The following is a 22566-nucleotide window of genomic DNA, read 5'->3' as shown; positions in this document are numbered from 1 at the left end:
AGTTTATAGGCAAATTAAACAGTACTGTAGTCTAGAGTTCCAAGGAACTGTAATAGCATCCTAAAGGGGGAAACGTGTTTTTCAGTGAAAGCCCAGGACTTTTGAGCTCCAGTATCTTTCCTGGCATACTGCTGACACCAGCCTTAGGTGGGGCTCTTCACAAAGGCTTCCTCCCTCCTCCCTGGGGTTAGGAGATGCGCATGGCAGTCCTGCAGGTGGCAGAGTGGCTTTAGAGGAGAGTTTGATGGCTCTGCAGGTGGCTGAAAGAGTGTTAATCTTCAAATCTCCAATATGGATGAAGGAACAGAGGGAAGAATAAGATAAAACTTGAGAAAAGCAAACTGACTTCCAAGATGATTTGATGATTGGACTAAAATTAGAGCTGTGAATATCTTGTACGCATTCTGTCCTGCTACAATGGGAAACGCAAAAGTGTCTGTTTCAACGGACACATTTGATGCTTCTTTTTATATTTAGAAGGTTTTGATCCTGGGGTACATTCTTAGATATTGGCTAACTGAAGACATAGGCCAACCTCTTTGAGTCAGGACATTTCACAATACTATGATCTTTCATTTTTGTGAATTCAATTGACATGACTAAAGGCATTCCCATACAGTTGACACTGATATTATCTCTTTTCCTTATGAATTGTCATTTTTTTGCCAGAAAATTATGTAATAATGAGGCCTTCCCACACATCCTAGATTTAGCAAGTCTGTCTGATGGGAGTCCCTCCATATCTCTTAAGGGAATCAGAAAAAAAAATGGAAGGCTTTCCCACATTTCTTACATTGGTAAGGTCTCTCATTGTGGATTTGTTCATGTTTTGGAGGACTATTTATTCATATTTGGAGGACTATAAGGTTTTTCTCCACTGGGTTTCTGTTGCTGTCTACAAAGTTACTGGCCCACATGAAATCCTTCCGACACCACATACAAGCATAGAGTCTCTCTCCATGGTGATTTGAAAGTAACTCAACGATGAGAAAACCTTCCTACATTGCTTTAAGTGCATAGATTCTCCAGTGGGAGTTGCTTCATGTTTTCAAACGAGTCAAAAATAAGAAGGCTTTCCCACATGGCTTACATACATAAGATTTCTCTCCAGTGTGGATTCTTTCTTATATTTGAACAAGCCAAGGTTTTCTTTCCCACAGTCCTGACATACATAAGGGTTGTCTCCTGGGCCAGTTCTTTCTTGTGTCACAAGGAATTAGAGAAAGGCGTTCTCACATTGTTGACATACATAGGGTTTCTCTCCATTGGGAATGTATTCATGTCTTAGGAAGGAACTGCAAGAACTAAAAACTTTTCCATACTGCGTAGTAGGAGGACCCCTACTCAGGCAGGCAAGCCCACCTAGTCCAGAATGACAGAGCCATGGGGCCTGAACTCTGGGCCTGGGCGCTGTCCCTCAGCTCTACCACTTGAGCCACAGCACCACTTCCGGCTTTTTTCTTTTTGCTTATGTGGTGCTGAGGAATCTAACCCAGGGCCTCAGGCATGCAAGGCAAGCGCTCTACCACTGAGCCACCTTCCCCGCCCCAGAAAGCAACTTTATTGAGAAGGTTCTTACACTGACTGGTCAGGGCTGCAGCACAGGCTCCGGAGCTGATACTGCGACCCTGAGCAGCCCCCATGCTTTGGTTTTTAAAGGCAAAATCCATGAGGTCGAGCCGGCTTACACGCAGGTGATCAATGGGATTGTAACACATACAAAGGATTGTACAGTCAGACCAGACCACACACAAGTGGCCAGTGAGGTTACAGTTTGTAATGGCTGTTTAAACCAGTTTATCACTTTGGTTTAAAATGGCATGCAAACTTAGTGGGTAAGGTGAGGTCTACCTTTTGGTGGGCAAAAGGCAGAGTTTACCATAAGCATGTGCAAAAGGTGGGGTTTACCGTAAGCACGTGGTATCACCAATTTGAGCCAGATTACAATTTATCTGTTTTATGGATCAGTCTTTAACTAACAATCAAGGGTTGGTTAGGTTGTTAAGGGGAGGGGGACTAGAAGCATTTTTTTCATTCTGGGAACTAGGTCCAGAGATAAGGCCCTAGTAACAAAAGTCTCCTTAAATATTAGGGGGAAAAAAGGTGAAGTCACATTGGGCAGATGGAAGCTAGAGGATGGAGGCCTTTGATACAAGGCCCAGGAGACAAGCCTTATGTATGGAAGGACTGCGGGAAAGAAAACCGAGGCAAAGCTCAAAATGGAAGCATACCAGCTTGAGCCCCATCTCAGGGTGCACTTCACCTTTTATATTCCTTTTTTTTTTTTTTGGTTGGTCATGGGCTTGAATTCTGGGCCTGAGTGCTGTCCCTCAGCTCTTCAGCTCAAGGCGAGCGCTCTACCACTTGAGCTACAGCGCCACTTCTGGTTTTCTGGTGGTTTATTAGAGATAGGAGTCTCACAGTCTTTCCTGCCCAGGCTGGCTTTGAATCTCAATCCTCAGATCTCAGCCTCCCGAGTAGCTAGGATTACAGGCGTGAGCCACTAGCGCCCGGCTAAACTGTTTTTATTCCTATAGTCCTTCTCCATTAAAAGTTCTTTCATGCATCTGAAAGCTCTGTGGAGAATTGGAAGTTTTCCTATATTCCTTACAGCTTGGTCTTGGAAGAGAGCCTGAGACCAAGGCCACGCCTGATGCTGGTGCCCCTGGCAAACACCCTTGAAACTACCCACCCTTGAAACTCCCCAATCAAGATAAGATTGCTTTCCCACCTCCATCTCCCCTCGTTTCCATCTGCCTAATGTGACTTCACTTTTTTTTCCCCTAATATTTAAAGAGACTTTTGAAACAAGGGGGGAGCATCACTTCCTCTTCAACTGGGCTGAAGGAGACTTGATTGCCCTTCCCAGGCTTTCCTACCAAATAAAACCTGTTGGTCTGTTGAGGTTTGCCCCTTTCTGCTCTTCTGCTTTCCTTCCTTCCTTCCTTCCTTCCTTCCTTCCTTCCTTCCTTCCTTCCTTCCTTCCTTCCTTCCTTCTTTCCTTTCTTCCTTCCTTCCTTCTTCTTTCCTTCCTTCCTTCCTTCCTTCCTTCTTTCCTTCCTTCCTCTCTCTCTTTCTCTTCCTCTTTCTCTTTCTTTCTTTCTTTCTCTTTCTTTCTTTCTCAGTTCTGGGCTTGAACTCTGGGCCTGGGCGCTGCCCCTGAGCTCTTCAGCTCCAGGCTAGTGCTCTACCACTTGAGCCACAGCTCTACTTCCAGTTTTTTCATGGTTAATTGGAGATAAGAGTCTCATGAACAGGGCTGGGAAGATGACTCAGTGGTAGAGTGTTTGCCTTGCATGCATGAGGCCCTGGGTTCAATTCCTCAGCACCATATAAGCAGAAAAAGCTGGAAGTGGCACTACGGCTTAAGTGGTAGAGTGCTAGCCTTAAGCTGAAGAGCTGGGAGACAGCACCCATGCCCAGAGTTCAAGCCTCATCCCCAGAGTTCAAGCCCCATGACTGACAAAAAAAAAAAAAAGAGTCTCATGAACTTTCCTGCCCAGGCTGGCTTCAAACCACAGTCCTCAGATATCAGCTTCCTGAGTGGCTAGGATTATAAGCATGAGCCACTGGTGCCTAGTATATTTTTCTTTATCGTGAATGAGCTGGCCTATCACCTTGTATTATAAAACGGTCATCTGTGTCACTTTCCTGACTTCCACTTATATTCTTTTTCCATTTTCCTACTGAGCTATTGATCTTTTTCTTATTGATTTCTAGGAGATGTTTTCATATCAAGATTATCTCTATGATCATGATTGGAGTTCCCAGACTGTTGAATGGTGGTCATCCATCTTCTGATTTTGCTTATAGTAATTTTACCTCATTTGTTTTCTCCATACCTCCTTCACATTTGGGTGTGGCTCAGTGGTAGAGTGCCTGCCTTGAAGAAGAACAAAGAAAAACCAGAAGGAGGAGGAGCCAGGGAAATAACTCAGAAGACATTGCTTAGGGAACCTAGTGAATGGAAGTGTTTCAAGAAGGATGGAGTAGAACAGTATATGATAACAGAAAAAACAGTAAAGGGGCTGGGAAGGTAGTGTTGTGCCAGGCCGCAGACCCCCAAAGACCACCAAGGAGCCGAATTCGATGCAAGTACACAAGAGCCATTTATTGCAAGCTCCAGCCTGGACTCACAATTGTCACTGACACAGCGGGTCAGAGTTGTGAGTCCTGGCCACGTGTTTAGCAGGGTTTTTATAGGGTCTCCAGCAAGAGGAGGGGGTTTCCATCCTAGCAGTTACATGATTGGCTTAAGATTCATGGGCTTCTACATAATTGGTCAGCATTTCATGGACAAGTTTCGGAGTAGGCTCATTGGTTAGGAGCATAATCATTTCTGATAAGGGTAGGGGCTTTCCAACTTAGTGATTACAGGATTGGTTAAATCATACATAGCAAGCAGATCATTGGTTGGGATACATAAGACTAACCATAGGAATGCCGGCAACAATATATTTTTTACCTGTTTATGATTCTACAGCTGCTTTTTCCAGGAACTTGACCAGCCTGTCCATTTTCCAGTAACTGAGGTTGTGTTTCTCAATCCTTTGTCTAACCGGCAGTTGCTTGGGGTATCACTGCAGTTTCGATTGTGGGTTTTCCGAGAACTTTTCCAAAAACTGGTTCTTCCGACAACTGTTTGTACCTTAAGTGGCTAACTTGTGTTCTTCCTCAACAGTAGCTCAACAGTGGTAGAGTGCTTGCCTTGCATGCATGAGGCCTGGGTTTGATTCCTCAGCATCACATAAGCAGAAAAAGCTGGAAGTGGTGCTGTGGCTCAAGTGGTAGAGTGCTAGCTTTGAGCGGAAGAGCTGAGGGACAGTGCCCAGGCCCAGAGTTCAGGCCCCACGAGCGATGAAAAAGAAAAAACAGGAAAACAAGACCAAAGAAATTCACAGGAGATTTGACAAATGAGAGACCCTTAGTAATCTCAGCAGGGCAGATTTTATTTATTTGTTGTTTTCAGAAAGGGTCTTGAGGCCAGCGTGGCCTCAAACTTATGATCCTCCTGTCCAGCCTCTTTTTGTTTTGTTTTGTTTTGTTTTTTGGGTCTGGTCGTGGGGCCTGAACTCTGGGCCTGGGCGCTGTCCCTCAGCTCTTCAGCTCAAGGCTAGCGTTCTACCACTTGAGCCACAGCACCACTCCAGCTTTTTTCTTTTTGCTTATGTGGTGCTGAGGAATCGAACCCAGGGCCTCATGCATGCAAGGCAAGTGCTCTGCCACTGAGCCACCTTCCCAGCCCCATCCTGTCCAGCCTCTTGAACGATGCCATTTTAGAGGTCAGGCTGAGTTGGGCATTTGGTTGGAATAAGTTAGTGGGAAAAGGCACAGGAGATGGCAACAACAGAGAGTTCTTCTAGGAGATTGGGAGTATAACTCAGTGGTAGAGCATGTTCAAATCTATGGGTTCAATCTGTAGCACACGTGCGCGTGTGCACACACATACAGATGGGAAAGGGAACAATTCTTAAAGTTTTTCTACATGGATGGCAGGATAGGAACATAGAACCAAGGGAGTTTGCTTTAAACAGGAGCAGCCAGCATTCCAGAGAGTGTTTGCATGCTGATGTAAATCAGAGAATGATCCAGGGAAGAGAGAAAAGCTAGCATGCAAAGCAAGTACGTTAGGAATGAGGCCTTTATGAGGGATAATGAGGGTGGGATCATGACCTCCACAGGAGACAGGCTTCTAAGGGAGAAGTTACTTCATGGTGAGTGGGGCCATACCAGCTGAAAACCCATAAGGGTGGTAGTTAGCGCGAAGATGGAAAATGCTGCCTGGTGCTTCCTGTTTTGTTCATGAAGTATGAGTGGAAGGCAAGCTGGAAGGGTTCTGAGGAGAAAAAGAAGATGAGAAGTAACTATTTTAGAGTATAGAAAGGAAACACAGAGAAGAAGATTGCCCCAGAGTGATAAACGTCTTCTGGGGATTTTTGATGGAGAATTTCAAGGAAGACAATGAACACAGTTGCGTGTTTACTGTAGCTGTGTTTGGGTAAGGTGTGGAGTGGGAAGACTGGGCAAGGTTGAGATTTTGGAAAGGAGAGTTCAAGTAGCAACTACATTAGTGGACCAGAGCTGGATAGAGGAAACAAGGACATGAGGGAGCTGGCTAGCAAACCAGAAGAAGGTAAAATGAATTAGAGGTTGGAATAAGATTGAATGAAGAGCTACTGAACTGCCAACAGTGGCCAAGGTGAAATTGGAGAATAGGGACTAGAGATCAACATATCAAACCAGGATACTTGAACTAGAGACTCTGGAAATGGTGCCGTTATTGATAGTGATGAGGTTAAGGGCATACCACAGGAGGAGATGGTTATAGGGAGGCAAGAGAAAACTGGGATCCAGATGTTGGATAAATCATCCATCTGGATATTGAAAGGTGACAAGAATAGGGAGGGAGCTGGGCGCTGGTAGCTCACACCTGTGATTCTAGCTACTCAGGAGGCTGAGATCTGAGGATCACTGTTTGAAACCAGTCCAGGCAGGAAAGCCTGTGAGACTCTTATCTAGAATTAAGCATCTCCCCCACCAAAAAAAAAAAAAAAGCCAGAAGTGGTGGCTCAAGGGATAGAGCTCTAGCCTTCAACAACAACAACAAAAACAAAAAGCTCAGGGACAGCACTCAGGTCCTAAGTTCAAGCCCCAGGACCAGCACCAAAAAAGAAGAAAGAGGAGGAGGAGGAAAAGGAGAAGAAGGAGGAGGAGGAGGAAGGGAGAAGGACCAGGAGGAAGAGGGAGGGGAATTGGGGTGTCAAAGTCTTTCTGTGGAGTCTTCAGGGAATGATTTGGGGATTAGGAGAAATCACCAACAAGGCTATCAGGGGCCAATCAGAGGGCACAAACTTTAAAGGGGCTGGTGTTCTTTAAATTGAGGGAGGGGCAAGAGTTGCCAAGCAGTACTAAGGAGTAAGATTGGCGCTTGCTCACTCCATGTCCATCCGTGAAACTAGGGCCACATCTGGGTCTGCGGTATGGTCAGCTCCTCTCATACTATTTGAACTTAGCGGGGAAAGGATGGCTAAAGTATTGTTGTCAATTGCTTGTACCATTTTTAGTTCTTGTTAAAGTCCATTCTGTCACTGCCTTTGGCTCTCCTTCAGGAGGAAACCCTTCCTTGGCTTCATTTTTTTCCTCCTTTAATGTCCTGAGTGTTAATGTCCTGTAGTGGTCTGTAACTTAGTAATGGTGAAGTGTTCCATTCAGGACACTTGATCCACAGCACCATTTCTGACTTTTTCTGCTTATGTGGTACTGAGGAATTGAACCTAGGGCCTCATGCATGCACGGCAAGCACTCTACCACTAAGCCCAGCCCCAGCATGGGGACTTTTCTGCCTGGGCTGGCTTTGAACAGTTATCCTCAGATCTCAGCCTCCTGAGTAGCTACCAACACTCAGTTAAATAGGGTTTCTAAGGGCCTTAATGGAGCCGAATGGATCCCACTTTTTTTTTTTTGGTCAGTCATGGGGCCTGAACTCTGGGCCTGGGCACTGTCCCTCAGCTCTTCAGCTCAAGGTGAGCACTCTACCACTTGAGCCATAGTGTCACTTCCAGGTTTTTCTGCTTATGTGGTGCTGAGGAATTGAATCCAGGGCCTTATGCATGCCAGGCAAGCACTCTACCACTGAACCACCTTCCCAGCCCCCCAACTTTTTTTTTTAACTTAAAACTGGCTCAGGGCACGTCTCAAGTGGTAGACTACTTGCCTAGAAAGCACAAGGCCCTGAGTTCAAATCCCAATACTCAATAAAAGATTGGTTCCCAGAATACATCTGCAGGATAAAACATATCACCTATAGGAAGTTGGAAGAAACTTCTATCTTTGCTGTGTCTAGTGCCCCTGACAGAACTAAAAACTTGGCACAATCTATAATCTATACTTTAAAAAAGTTTAAGAAACCAGCAAAGTGGGGGCTGGGAAGTTGGCTCAGTGGTAGAGCACTTGCCTTGCATGCATGAGGCCCTGGGTTCAATTCCTCAGCACCACATAAGCAAAAAGAAAAAAGCCGGAAGTGGTGCTGTGGCTCAAGTGGTAGAGTGCTAGCCTTGAGCTGAAGAGCTGAGGGACAGTGCCCAGGCCCAGAGTTCAGGCCCCACGACCGGACCCAAAAAAAAAAAAAAAAGAAAAAGAAACCAGTAAAGTACATACAAAAATAGGTTTTAAAATAAGCAGTTTCTCTTTTGCTTTATTTAAGCAGAGATTTAAGGGATAGGAAGTATGGAGATATTTAACTGGGTTAGGATAATTATATACCAGCCATTATAAATCATTAGAAATCTAGCCCACCCTCTTCCTCCCTCCTGCTCCTCAAGAAAAAAAAAAAATCCTTCTTGGTTTCCTGCAAACTGCAAATATTTTCATTGGCAAATTGCACAACTTAACTTTCCTGTCAGGTCACTGGGGCAATCTTCTATGAATATGTTTACAATCTGGTTAAAGCATTAGCCTTTATAATGATGTTATCTACACACAGAGATAAGGGTAAATGCAGTCAGGACAACCTGCCTCTGCGATCGCTCTCAATTCAGTACACTGACTCAGTGATTGCCACCACTGAGGATGGTCATGAGCACTTCAGGAAAGATGCCATTTCTCCCGGCCTCTTCATAGGAGAGGACAAACATCCAACAGGATAGTGTTCACAAAGATCGCTCTTAGTCTGGCTATCTTGGTGACAGGCAGTCAATCACTATGCTTCATTTTCTCCATGTCCCTGGTTTACTTCTGTAATCATGACAAAACAGCAAGACTGTGCAGATCAACCAACAATTGTAGTCCTCAGTGTCCCTATTTAAAATGGGAGTCAGACACTCCCAGAATTTTAGCTTTACTGTTTTATCAGTTAGAAATACAAAACAAAAACAAAAAATAAAAAAACCCTACTCTAACATCTGTGTTTTATTTATTTTTGTGCTAGCTGTGTGGGGGCATGAACTCAGGGCCTGGGCACCATCCCTGAGCTTTTTTGCTCAAGGCTAGCACTCTGCCATTTGAACTATTGGTCTACTTCTGGTTTTTCCAGGCTTAATTGGAGATAGGAGTCTCATAGCAGACTTTCATGCCTGAGCTGGCTTCTAACCACGATCCTCAGATCTTAGCCTCATAAGTAGCCAGTATTACATGTATGAGCTAACTGCATCTAGCCTTTATTTATTTTTAATCATTATTATTTTGAGATAGGCTCTCACTGTTTAGCTCAGGCTGACCAAGAACTTGTGACTCTCTTGCCCCAGCCTCCTGAGTGCTGGATTTACAAGCATGTCCACCATGTCAGGCTATAATAGTGATTTTAATTGAGGGAAAAGGCAAACTGGAAAGGACAAAGAAACACAGATGCCACCTGAGGGGTGGTGGCTAAAAAGTGGGTGAGGGGGGCTGGGAAGGTGGCTCAGTGGTGGAGCGCTTGCCTTGCATGCCTGAGGCCCTGGGTTCGATTCCTCAGCACCACATAAGCAAAAAGAAAAAAGCTGGAAGTGGCGCTATGGCTCAAGTGGTAGAGCGCTAGCCTTGAGCTGAAGAGCTGAGGGACAGCGCCCAGACCCAGAGTTCAGACCCCATGACCGGACCCAAAAAAAAAAAAAAGTGGGTGAGGTAAGAGTTCTAGAAGTTTGGAGAAGGCCTGTGTAACTCAGACTTTAGAGGAAAGAGTTCCTCAACACTGGTACTGGCATACTTTTTTTTTTTTTTTGGTCGGTCGTGGGGCTTGAACTCTGGGCCTGGGCGCTGTCCCTCAGCTCTTCAGCTCAAGGCGAGCGCTCTACCACTTGAGCTACAGCGCCACTTCTGGTTTTCTGGTGGTTTATTGGAGATAGGAGTCTCACGGTCTCTCCTGCCCGGGCTGGCTTTGAACCGCGATCCTCAGATCTCAGCCTCCTGAGTAGCTAGGATTACAGGCGAGAGCCACCAGCGCCCGGCTGGCATATTTTTTATTGTTCTTTCCTTCCTACCTTCCTTCTTTCCTTCCCTCCTTCCTTCCTTCTTTCTTTTCCTTTCTTTTTCCTCTCTCTCTCTCTCTCTCTCTCTCTCTCTCTTTCTGTACAGTCCTTGAGTTTAAACTCCTGGGTGCTATCCTTGAGCTTCTTTTGCTCAAGGCTGATGTTCTCTCTACTTGAGCTACTGCTTCACTTCTGGTTTTCTGCTGGTTAATTGGACACCGATTTGTTTCAGCAATTTGTCTTCCTGAGCTGGGTTCAAACCATGATCCTCAGATCTCAGCCTCCAGAGTAGCTAGGATTACAGGCAGTGCCCAGCTTGTTTTGATTGGGTCACTACGCAGCCATAGGCTAGCCTCTGGCCTCCAGTCTCAACCTCCTTAGTACTAGGATTACAAGCATATACCCTGCTGACACCACAAGCTTCTAACAGACACAATAAAGTCTTCTTCTGAGAGAGAGGAAAAAGCTGGAAACTTCAGTGAAGTGTACCTGCCAGGATAAAGACCTGTCACCATCCTAGCACCCTGGCACTGAAAAGAACAGCAAAAAACAAGTCCCACCTTGCTCCTTCCATCCTGTGGGCTTCCTCTAGCGCCCTCTATTGGTGAAGAGTCTCCAAGTATATTTCCTATATATACTAAATAATATCCTATAATATAATCATATATAATTATATATGGTGCTATACAGATGTAGATATAATAATAAAACACATGTTTGAAAAGGAGGAGGGGAGGGAAAGAAGTTAAGGGAATATGATAAAGGTGGTGAACTTGTGTAAAGAATACGACACATCTATGAAACTTGCACAATGACATTCCCTTGTATTATTTAAAAAGAACAAAATTAACTGAGTCAGTTTCTAACCCATTTACTTTTTTTTCCTTTTTGGTACTGGAGCTCAAATTCTTGGCCTGGGATGCTTATGTTTTCAAATTGTGATGGGTTTCCATCTGGATGTAACCTCATCTTCTCTGTAGCAACACTTTAGGGATAATAGCTGAACTTTGCTTCAACTTCTGGCTTACCCAACTACTCTTTTCCTCACAGCATTGAGATCTTGATTCTTTCATATTCACCTGTTTTGAGTGCCTGCATTGCATTTGAGAGGGTAGACTCTAGATCTCTAGCAGCCTAGCTAGCCATGAATCAGCCATGGTTCTGGGCCAGATGACCTGGAATCTTCTCATTCAGCCTGGACCAAATCCAGTGGCTCTGAACCATCAAAGTCTTTTTTTTTTTGGCTGGTCATAAGGCTTGAACTCTGGGCCTAGGCACTGTCACTGAGCTCTTCAGCTCAAGGTGAGCTCTCTACCACTTAAGCCACATCACCACTTCCAGTTTTCTGGTGGTTTATTGGAAATAAGAGTCTCACAGACTGGGATGGCTTTGAACCATGATTCTCAGATCTCAGCCTCCTGAGTAGTTAGGATTACAGTCATGGGACACCAGCACCTGGCTCCACCAAAGTCTTGATACAGCTGTCAAGTTAGGTAGGCCAGACTGGTTTATTCAACTTGGTCTTTCTTCTTTGGTCATTCTTGTTTCTATTTTGATTCCTGGACCATGTGTTTTGTTACTTTTTCTGAGGTTAAAAAACCTCCAGGTGCCCATGGCTCATAACTATAATTCTAGCTACTCAGGAAGCTGAGATCTGAGGATCATGGTTCAAAGCCAGCCAGGACAGGAAAAGTCCTGTGAGACTCATATCCAATTAACCACCAAAAAGCCTGAAGTGTAGTTGTGGCTTAAGTGGTAGAAGGCTAGTCTTAACTAAAAAAAAAACAAAACCAAAATCGTAGTTGTCTTTGCGGTAACTTCTTGACCTACTTTAATTTAATGACACTGGTCTGAGGTCCCACTTCTGTCCACACCAACAACTCATTGGAAGGCAGCCCCTACCTCTTCAGGGTGCTTTCAGTGCACTATTCATAAGCCCAGAGCCAGCTCCTGTCCCCTGTTTTCCTGCTCAGCAGCTGGTCCTTTGCTATGTGGCAGACTTCTCTCTCACGGGTGATACTACCCTCACCTTCCCAAGCCAGGGGGATGACCATGGGGGAAGGAAGAAACCCAGGTTACACCAGGAGGAGACAAGTTCACTCCTGAAGCTCCTCCTCCTCCAAACAGGGATGGTGCTGGCAGTGTGAGTGGACATTTGCTGCTGGTGGTGATGAAGAGGAGAGAATAAGAAGGGAATCTGCTTGCTGGGGAAGAGTGTGGGATCCAGCATAAAGAATACAAAGCTAAAGCTGGGCGCCGGTGGCTCACGCCTGTAATCCTAGCTACTCAGGAGGCTGAGATCTGAGGATCGTGGTTCAAAGCCAGCCCAGGCAGGAAAGTCCATGAAACTCTTATCTCCAATAAACCACCAGAAAACCAGAAGTGGCGCTGTAGTTCAAGTGGTAGTGTGCTAGCCTTGAGCTGAAGAGCTGAAGGACAGTGCCCAGGCCCAGAGTTCAAGTCCCATGACCGACAAAAACAAAACAAAACAAGAATACAGAGCTAACCCATTGTATCTGCCCTGGGCAGAAGGTAGAGCTGTGGTGGTACAGTGACAGGGTCTGGGTTAGGATCAGTCTTGAATATTACCAATCTATCTAGAGCCCAGAAAATCTATCTAGAGTTGAACATTTCTGGTCTCAGGACTCCTTTACATTCTTAAAAAAAAAAGTGTGGCGGGGGAGGCTGGGAAGTTGGCTCAGTGGTAGAGCGCTTGCCTTGCATGCATGATGCCCTGGGTTCGATTCCTCAGCACCACATAAGCAAAAAGAAAAAAGCCGGAAGTGGCGCTGTGGCTCAAGTGGTAGAGCGCTAGCCTTGAGCTGAAGAACTGAGGGACAGCGCCCAGGCCCAAAGTTCAGGCCCCACAACCGGACCCCAAAAAAAAAAAAAAAGGCCAAACACTGGGTTGGGGATGTAACTTAGTGGAAGAGCACTTGCTTAGCATGTGCAAAGCCAAACCCTGAGCAACTTTTGCTTATATGGATTGTATCTATTGATGTAACCACACTAGAAGTTAAAATAGAGCATTTTAAAATATTTATTCTCAGATTACTTTAACCTAGTCTCATCAATACATAACATTTCTGTGAAAAATACTTTGCATATTAGAAACTATTTAGTGAGAAGGGTATTATTTTACATTTTTGTACATATATTTCATGTCTGTCCTAATAGCTGGATTCTCCTATCTGATTCTGCATTCCATCTGTTGCAATAACACATATCATAGGGCTTCTAGAAAATTCTATGATACTTGTGACATAATATGAATAAAAAAGGCAAATAGCTGAGCATAGAGGTGTACACCAGTGATTCTATAACTCTGTGTAACTGTGTAACCCTGGAGAGGAAACAAGGGGATCTCAAAGCCAGCTAAACAAGTGACAAATAGAATCTCTACTTCAAAAAGCACTTTGGTCCCTTAAAATACCTCCATATTCCCAGACTAAACTTTGAATACCTCTAATACCTTTAAACGACCTGATAAAGCAAGGGTCAGAATCTTTTTTTGTCATGGGGCTTGAACTCTGGGCCTGGATGCTATCTCTGAGCTCTTCAGCTCAAGGCTAGTGCTCTACCACTTTAGCCACAGCGCCACTTCTGGTTTTCTGGTGGTTTATTGAAGATAAGAGTCTCAGGGACTTTCCGGACCAGGCTAGGTTTGAACCACAGTCCTCAGATCTCAGCCTCCTGAGTAGCTAGGATTACAGGTGTAAGCCACCGGCGTCTGGCTCAGAATCATTTTATCTTTTACTTTTTTTGGGGGGGCGGGGGTGGCTTGAATTCAGGACCTGGGTACTGTCCCTTAGCTTTTTCTGCTTAAGACTAGTACTCTACCACTTGAGCCACATCTTTTTGTTTGATTGGAGATAAGAGTCTCATAGACTTTCCTGCCTGAGCTGGATTTGAACCACAATCCTCAGACCTCAGCCTCCTGAGTAGCTAGGATTACAGATATGAGCCACTAGCTCATGTCAAAAATCCTTTTCTATATGGCCAAGATTGTAAATATTGTAAGCTTTTTAGTTTCTATCTCAGTAACTAGAAGTAATACTTAATCAAGTGAGTGTACCTGTGTAACAATAAAACTTTATTTACAAAGATAGATGAGGGCTAGATTTGGTCCTCTGGCCCTACCCTTGATCTAGAATAGAAAAGGCTTACAAGGTTTGTGCCACAACAGGGAGAGGGTTGTCTAGCACATCCTAGCTAGGCTCCTATCAGAGAAGAGAGGAGGAATTTCTCTTGAGGAAGATTTGATCTCTTTCTATGACTCTCATCTCCTCTTTAGTGAACTCTACAGTCAGCACTGTAACTATCGCTAGGCCCCCTCTCACTCCAAGCCTCATCTCAGCCCCCAGCCCTGCCTACGTCCTACTTTCTGTCCTGTCTACCTGGGGATGGGAAAGGTAGCACAAGAAAACTGGGTGGACCAGGTCCACTTGAGTACAGATACCTCTCTGGCTCCTGAGCCAGGCCTCTTTCACGTCATTTATTTCCCACGTTCTTGTTAACTTTTGGAGCACTCTTGTTCTCAGGGAGCTGTTGGAGCCATATCTCAGTTGTTTTGCTGCCTCCAACTGCTCCTACCCACCAGTGCCCCCTAGTGTTGGTGTGGAGGAACTAGTCTCCTAGCAAGCAGGTGTCTTCCTCTACTGAAAGACAAAGGAAATCACTTTTGGTTCTGGTGGGAGCATGGATCCCAGCCCCCAAGGTAACATTTCTCAAGAGCAGCATCTTGCTTATCAGAGAGAGAAAGGCCCATCCCTTCCTCTGGTATCCCCAGATTTAGAGCCTGAGCCCCTGGGAGGATTTAGAGTTCATGGCCAACCTGGGCCACATAGTGAGATCTTGTCTCAAAAATAGTGTGTGTGTGTGTGTGTGTGTGTCCCCATTTCCTGGTGTTCATTTCAATCAATGTTATTCTAAATGATCAGATGCACATAGACATTACGCCTTGGTGTTCCTCTCCTAAGTAGGGGGGTGGGAGATTTTTTTTAAAGAGCTTATTCTACTGAGTTCCGTCTTCTTTAGTCCTCCACGAACTTCATCTTTCTTTTGTCCTCCCTTTGTTTCTCCACCAAGGTAATGTGGTCACCCTCAAGGCCCCAAGGGCTTCATGGAATGAGGTGAAGACGAGAATCTGACAGGGTAAGGCCAGGCAGCTCCAAACCAAAGGCCACTCAGGAGAAGCCCCAGGTTCTCAGGAGACCTCCAGTATATACCCCCAAAGCCTGCCCCTTCCTGCCTAGCAAGAGACTACCTGCAACGAACCAGGGGGAAATCCATTTGTGCCTCTCCTCACCACCCTCCAACTCAACCTGAGACGTTGCTAGTAAAAATAGAACATTCAGGGTGGACTTTTATGGTCTTAGAAGAACACTGCTCATGCCCTCCCACACCTGGTCTTTGCCCCTGCCTGGCCCCGTGCAGCTGCCGGGGAGCAGCCCAGCACAAGCTCTTCCAGGGTCCCGCTGCAGCAATGTGGTTCCAGGCAGATTTATGAGTTCAGCCTTGGCTGAGGCCTTCTCCCATGGCTCCCAGCCACAGCCCAGCTGCTCTCCCACACCCCAAGCACCTCGGGCTGGGACGTTCTGTGTCTCCTACCTCCGCCCCAGCTTGCTGAGTCACCCGCTGGCCCCCCTCTCCCTGCTGCCCCGGCCATTACCAAAGAAGAACAGACCCCAGCCTCTCCCAACCTGCCCAGCCCTCAGGGTGACAATAACAGCGGTGGTCGGACTCTCATCTGCCTTGGGTGCTACGATGTGAACAACAACAACAAAAAGGTGCTTCCTTCCCTACCTGGACATCAGGGGCCAGCTTTGCAACTATTACCTGACCAGGAAAGTTCCTCTGAGTATGCACAGACTCTGGGATCTGTCCTCAAATGATCTCTTCAGAGCCATCTTCATATTTCTGACCCCCATGGCAGGACTTAGGGAGAGCCTATTAAGACTATGCCTGTGGAGAGAGACTGGCCTAGGGGGCTCCTTTCCAGATCAATCTTAGAAGTAACTCCAGAGCCAATGAAGCTCTAGGCAATAATGGTATCAGGAGCCAGGGGGAGCCCCCTCTACTTCCTCTCCCCCGCCCCCCCACCCCCTGCCTGACTTGTTTTTCCTGGCGGTAAAGTTTCTAACATAAAGGAAAGATGATCATCATGAGGACACATAGTCTTGTGTAAAGCTTGGTCCTTCCTGGATACAAGTATATCAAGGTCCTTCAAAAATGTAGTAAATCTTTCATCAAACGAAGGACCACAAATGGCTGCCGGGTTCAGTGAAGAGCGAACCGCCTCTGGGATAAAAATCTTCTCCCACTGTGGGCTGAGATGTAGCTCAGTGGCAAAGCACTTGCCTCGCAAGCACAGCATCCTGGGTTCGATCCTCAGTGCCAAAAAAGAAAAGACAAAAACATCTTCTCACACTGGATAGCCCAGGGGTATCTGAGTGTCTCTGGGAACAGGAATGTAAGCAATGTGAGTTTAACCTGCAGCTATAACTCCTGCCAAGAAAAATGTGGAAGGGTGCAGGGCCCAGTGAAGGAGAGACACGTGATGAGGGGCAGCTGGGAAGACCCCAGTCCAGACACACACAAAATCCTAAATTCCTCGCTGCCCCTCTGACACTGCGGAGCATCTGGTGGAAAGATGGAAAAGCCTCTTCTCTTCTTCAATGTTCCTTCTGGCTCTGGGACCCTCCACCAAGAGCTGTAATCCCCTGTGTTCCCATCAGCACCTGGGGCTGTGGTTACCTGGCCCCTCCCTCCATATCTGCTCAGTTATTACTGTCTTCTGGCGGTGTGCAGAGGGCTGGTAGGAGCTGAGGGGGAAAAGGGAGGGGTGGTGCTCTAACCAGAATTTGAACCCAATGCACCCCACCCCCATCCTTTCCCACTTCCCTGATGCTGCCACGGAAGAGCCAGGGAAGACCTCTTCCCGGGTGGCAAGGTGAGGATACCCGCCCTGTGCTCCCTGGGACTCTCCATCCTGCTTCACTTCTTCCTCCTGCTGGACCTTGGGCGCAGAGCCTGAGTCCAGTCCAGTGGCTGAGAGCCCGAGGGGAGACAGTAGGTAGCATTGGTAGAAAAATCCAGGTCTGTTAGTGAGAGTCACAGTCCAGGAGAGCAGGATGGGTGTGAGGGTCATTTGTCACCGAGAGCTGACACGAGCGACTTGGTGGGAAGGGGAGTATCTGGCTGTCCAGAGATGCGGGCCTCCACCTCAGCATCCCTTGTTCTTTGATCAGAAGCAATGACTGTGGTGGAGTCAAGGCCGGAGCACTCCAGACCTCCTGCATAGAGACGAGACCGCATGGGCCACTTCTGCAAGGCAAGGGATGGGAACTGGGTTATATGCTGTTGGGCCACCTCTGTAGTCCAGAATCCTGGATACAGGAAGCTCCCCTTCCCTGACTGACGCCCTCTCCCAGCCATTGCACCCAGACCACAGAGGCCTCCTCACCACCACAGCATCCTGAGCCTGACTAAAAAACATTGGAGGAGCCAGCTAAGAGTGAGGGCCCTAAAAGGAGCAAGACATGATTGACAGGCAAATGGACAGGTGCGCTTGAGCAAATCTAGCAATCGCCAGGGGCTGGGCAATGGGCAGAGCAATAGGAGGGCTCCTTCTTAGCTGTGGTTCTCAAAGGATGGTTCTTCCAGCAGGAGCAAAAGTGATCAGAGAAAATGCCAGGAGACCTGGGCACCAGTGGCTCATGCCTATAATCCTAGCTACTTGAGAAGTTGAGACAAGACTAGTCTGGAGAATATACATGAGATTCCTTCCCAACCAGATGCTGGGCATTGTGGTGTGTGCTTGTCCCAGCCATGTGAGAGCCTGAGATCAGGAGGATCTTGGTTCCAGGTCAACCCAGCAGGAAAGTCCCTAAGACTCCATCTCAACAGAAAGAAGATGGGTATAGTGGTATGCACCTGTCATTCTAGCTATGACAGTAAGCTTAAGTAGGTGGATCATGGACCAAGTTCATGCCTTGGCAGGAAGCGAGACTCTATCTAAAAAATAACCAGTGCTTGTGGGTGAGGATGGGAGGGAGACCGGGAGGGAACTGGGAGAGAGGAGTGATGTTGTCCAAAAAGAAATATACTCATTACCTGACATGTAACTGTCACCCCCTGTATATCACCTTTATAATAACAATAAAAATATTTCTAAGAAATAACCGGTCAAGGCCCAGTCAAATTCCAGTACTGCTAAAATAAAATAAAAAAAATAAAAGTCAGGGGAGAAACGGGCTCTGCTGGGGCTGCGTTGGAAAACATTCTTCCTTGGCTAACTAATCTGCCAGAATTCTAAACCTGAACAGGGTCTCTCCTTTATTCATTCTTCATCATTTTTTTAAATTATTTTTTTATGTCACTATAAAGGTGATGTACAGAGAGGTTACAGTTTTTAGCTCATCAGTACATTTCTTTCTAGACAATGTCACCCATTCTTCATCATTTTTAATGGTCATGATCTACACATAAGTGCCTTACCTTGGTGGCCATTTTCTAACTAATGATCATGTTATGTCAACCCAGGACCCTGCACAGGTTTTCCCTGTGGCACATTTGTGTTCCCCATTTAATCTAAGAATTTTGCATATTAGCTTTTTTTTTTTAATGGGTCATGGGGCTTGAACTCTGGGCCTGAGTGCTAGCCCTCAGTTCTTCAGCTCAAGACTAGTGCTCTACCACTTGAGCCACAGCACCACTTCTGGTTTTCTGGTGGTTTATTGGAGAAAGAGTCTCATAGGCTTTCCTGCCCAGGCTGGCTTTGAACTGTGATCCTCAGATCTCAGCTTCCTGAGTTGCTAGGATTACAGGCATGAGCTACTAGCACTCAGCAGAGTTTTACTCTTGATTGGTTTTCCTCTCATGTCTGGTACTCTACTGCTTGAGCCATACCTCCAGTCCAGCTTTTTGCTGGTTCACTTGGAGGTCAAGTCTCACAGTTTTCTTTCTGGGCTTCTTTCAAATTGTGATCCTCCATATCTCAGTCTCTTGAGTATCTAGGATTATGGATGGAGTCATCAATGACAACCATAAAAATGAATTCTTCTTATGTGGGGAGTGTGTCATTACTGTGGTTTGAACTAAGGGCCTGGGAACTGCCCCTGAGCTTTTTTGTTCAAGGCTGGTGCTGTACCACTTGAGCCAGAGCTCCACTTTTGGCTTTTTGGTGGCTTATTGGAGATAAAGTCTCATGGAGTTTCCTGCCCAGGCTGTCTTTGAACTTCAGTCCTCAGATCTCAGCCTCCTGAGTAGCTAGGATTACAAATGTGAGCTACCTGGCTAACAAGCTCCTTGCTAAACACCTACTTAGTGGTTGTGAGAAAAATGTACAGAAGCAATTGTGAACAAGACACTCTAGGCTTAGCTGCATTTAGCCACTTGACCTCCCTCCACTCCTCCTCTTCCTCCATCTTCCACAATACACTTAAAGTACTTAGCCCAACTTCTGGTTTCTCTTTAATATCCCCATCATGATGGCTATTATTGCAATGGTAATTGTACTTCTCTTTTGTACTCTAGCAGAGAAGGTAGGCCCATTTCGTATATGCATTTTGCATATAATAAAGCAGAGGTTCAGAAAGCTAGGAACAGTCTGGTATCTGGTGGCTGCTGAAAGCCCTTGGCCCCACATTGCTGTCCCCACAGCTCAATTGCTTCTAGAACGCTGCTTCCTCCATAGAGGGTAGATATCCACAACTGGAGTCTAGAGAACATGGAGGCAGGCACAGCGAGGGAGAGGTGCCGCTGTCCACTGAGGACTCATCTGCATTTTATTTCTTTGCCCAAGCCCCAGCCCTAGAGCCTTCCTTCTCCCCTGACACTACAACCCCCAGAACCTTTCCCTCCTTTTGGAGGAACTGCATCCCCATGCACAGAGTTCATCAGCACCACACCCCACTGAGCTAGCCTCTCGGTGAAGCAGGAGGACACTGGTCCCAATGTCAGCTCTGCCCAGGACAGAGGCCCTATCCAGTGTGCCCTCATTCCCATGCTCTTCCCCAAAGCCCCGGATGTTAAACCTCCTCCCCCCGCCCTTAGTCCCCCAGCTCATGAGGTACCTTGAGAGGATGCAAGTAGCGGAGTCCACGCAGGAAGGGGGGCCAGGCAGGCCCAGGCAACTCATGACCGAGTGTGCGGGTGAGGTGGGCTATGTAGCTGGTAGCCAGTACCAGTACATCCAACTTGGAGAGCTTGGTGTCTGGTGGCACAGCTGGCAGAGCCGCCTGCAGGGCCAGGAAAGCCTGGCGCAAGGTCCTCACCCGGCTTCGCTCCCGGGCTGCGTTCTCAGGACTGGCTTCGCTCTGCACAGAGAGCCCGGATCAGTGGGCTGCCCCACCACCCCAGCGGCCCCTCACTTCTCACAGCATTCTAGGGCCACGTCTCCTGCTGGAGCAGAGATTTGGAAGTAGAACACTGCTGAGCCTCCCTGCTTCTCTGTCTAGCTGTTTTATAGCTGAGGGAGGCCTGGGCTGGCTTGGACGGCAATAGGGATGGCAAAGCTTGACTCAGAACCTGAGTCCTACTCCATGAACAGTAGTCCCTAGTCTGAATCCTGTCCTACCTACCCTTGGGGTCACAGGGAACAAGAAGCCAAGCCTTGCTCAACAGGGCTGACCTCCATTGACCCAGCCAGCCTCCGAGGAAGAGGCTGCTGCCTGCTGCTCCAGCACCCTTCTCCAGCCTCAGTTTCCTCAGGGGGAATGAGTTGGGCCTGCTTTCTGAGCTGTTCTTCTGGTAAGACTAGTTGTAATGTGTCCCAGCTGATCCGCACGGAACCATGAGCTTTAAGAGTAGCAGCTGTACCACTGAGGAGGCCCTCAGCACCCTTAAACCTCTGCTTCCCCCACCTCCCTCCTCTGGTCCAGGGTTTCCTTACCCTGCCATGAGCTGGCCCCTTAGCCCTGCTTCCTCGAGGGCTAGGGGCAGCTCGGCTCCATCTTTGGTCACTCCAGCTGGTCTCTTCCCATAGGTCCTGCCTTGTCCTGCTGGGACGGCTCTTCTTTCTGTCAGTGCCTGGCAGCGACCGTGCTTTGGCCTTAGTCCGGCCATGGTCCATTCCTGGCATTGCTGGTGCCCCTCGGGCCTCCCGCTGCGCCATGCCACTCCCCTGGGATAGAGAGCTGCAGCCCCCAGAGCAGGAACACAGTGCGTGGGGAGCGCCCTTGGGCTCAAGCTAGCTGGGACAAGCTGGCCATCCAGCCAGCAATGTCCACATCGGAGAAAGCTGGCGCCAACTCAGTCCTGCTTTGCTCCTTGCTCTGGGAAAATTGCCCACCCGGCACAGCCCCCGCGAGAAGCCTCGGCCTGCCTCCCATCCCGGCAGAGGGGTGGGGGCACGGGATGCTGGGAGTGGCCAAGCCCTGGGATGCGGCCCATGCAGAAGAAGGCAGAGGAAGGGTGGGAAGAAGTGCCCTCTGGGCCATGGCTGACCCCAATAGCAATCCTAGCTGGGACCCGTAGGTTCAGCTATGATGCTCAGGTTCATGGTGGGGTCCTGAACCTCTGTCCTGCATGCCGGCCCACATCCCTCACACATCCAGGAAAGGCCTCTCCCTCCTCTGGCCAATGCCTGGGACCTTCCAGCCTCAGAACACTACTCCATATCTCCCAAACATGCCCCCCACTTGGACCCACTGCTTTTACTTCTGTCTTTCCATGCCATCCAATGCCCCCCTGCAGCTCTGCCCAGAGTATGCTGCCATCCTTTGCGCTGTGTCCTTCATTTATGAAGACTTCAAACTCACAGAGCTAGTGTCCCTTACCTGGCTAGTTTCCTAACAGCTCCATGTTCTAGGACAGGCATTGTGCACAGTGCTTCATGCCTATGGTCTATTTCCCAGAGCAAGGCTGGAGGGAAGGAAAGTTTCCTTAGAGATAGGGAAAGTGAGATACAAGGTAAAATAACTTTCCCAGTGGCAAATCCATTAAGTAGGGACCAGGAGTGAGAACACAAGCAGTCATTGGACTTGGAAGGCCTTGCCCTTTACCCTATGTTCTTTTGCCACTGGGAATCCTGTTATTTGAATTACTCCAACAGACACAGTTCTGTGGCAGGGCTGGACAAATGAGGGGCCAACACAAGGGCTGCAGCAATGGCTCAGCACTAGAGTCCTTGCCTAGCAAGCATGAGACCCTGAGTTCAACTGCCTTACGGGGGCGGGGGAGGTACAAAACAACAAAACATCTCTAGAATTCTGTACACTGTAAATATACCTTCTAACAGGTACTTGTCCAATGCAGGACATGGTTTGATGTTGAAATTCAAGGAGTAACGCTGTCTAGGAAGCCCAGAATTCCTTCAGTGGTAGAGATTATTCTGACCTTGAGAAAGCTGCCCACTATAGGACCCAGGCCTTGAGTCTGCACACATGTGCGCACACATGCACACACACACATGCACACACACACACACACACACACACACAAGCAATGTGAGGAGCTCTTGTATATCAGTTAAGCTCATTGTGATCAGAGCACAAGTATGCACATTTCAATCCCCATGGATTCCAAGTAGCTTATAAGACTGCCAGTTCATTTAAGAAGAGTAAGGAAAAAAGAGTCAGGAAAGCATTATTAAGAAAAGGTGAGGGGCTGGGAAGGTGGC

General features: G+C 47.3%; 1 protein-coding gene across 2 annotated transcripts; it reads right to left on the bottom strand.

Annotated features, from left to right (window-relative positions):
- Positions 1 to 16056: 16056 nt before the first annotated feature.
- Tcf23 (transcription factor 23) lies at positions 16057 to 21122 on the bottom strand. Of its 2 annotated transcripts, XM_042696827.1 has the most exons (4): positions 20911 to 21122; positions 20839 to 20880; positions 20021 to 20263; positions 16057 to 17270 (listed from the first exon to the last, which is right to left on the bottom strand). In XM_042696827.1, exons 1-4 carry the CDS (start codon positions 21058 to 21060, stop codon positions 17091 to 17093), a joined length of 615 nt encoding a protein of 204 aa, XP_042552761.1. In that variant the 5' UTR covers positions 21061 to 21122; the 3' UTR covers positions 16057 to 17090. The 2 variants fall into 2 exon arrangements, with proteins under 2 accessions (XP_042552761.1, XP_042552760.1); XM_042696826.1 differs by having other exon boundaries at positions 20839 to 21122.
- Between the last annotated feature and the right edge of the window lie 1444 nt (positions 21123 to 22566).

This window comes from Dipodomys spectabilis, unplaced genomic scaffold (genome assembly GCF_019054845.1).
Source record: "Dipodomys spectabilis isolate Male_0828 unplaced genomic scaffold, ASM1905484v1 ptg000210l, whole genome shotgun sequence".
Classification (NCBI taxonomy): domain Eukaryota; kingdom Metazoa; phylum Chordata; class Mammalia; order Rodentia; family Heteromyidae; genus Dipodomys; species Dipodomys spectabilis.
The sequence above is the reverse complement of the archived record's forward strand: the minus strand, read 5'-3'. Positions and strand labels throughout refer to the sequence as shown.

What these genes read in the sequence shown, in the direction of transcription:
- Tcf23 (XM_042696826.1), bottom strand. Translation starts at nt 21,060, where the DNA reads ATGGCGCAGCGGGAGGCCCGAGGGGCACCAGCAATGCCAGGAATGGAC. An exon ending in AGGGGCCAGCTCATGGCAGG is followed by an intron (nt 20,264 to 20,838) that starts GTAAGGAAACCC and finishes CTCTCTGTGCAG; the next exon opens with AGCGAAGCCAGTCCTGAGAA. An exon ending in GCTACTTGCATCCTCTCAAG is followed by an intron (nt 17,271 to 20,020) that starts GTACCTCATGAG and finishes CTTGCCTTGCAG; the next exon opens with AAGTGGCCCATGCGGTCTCG.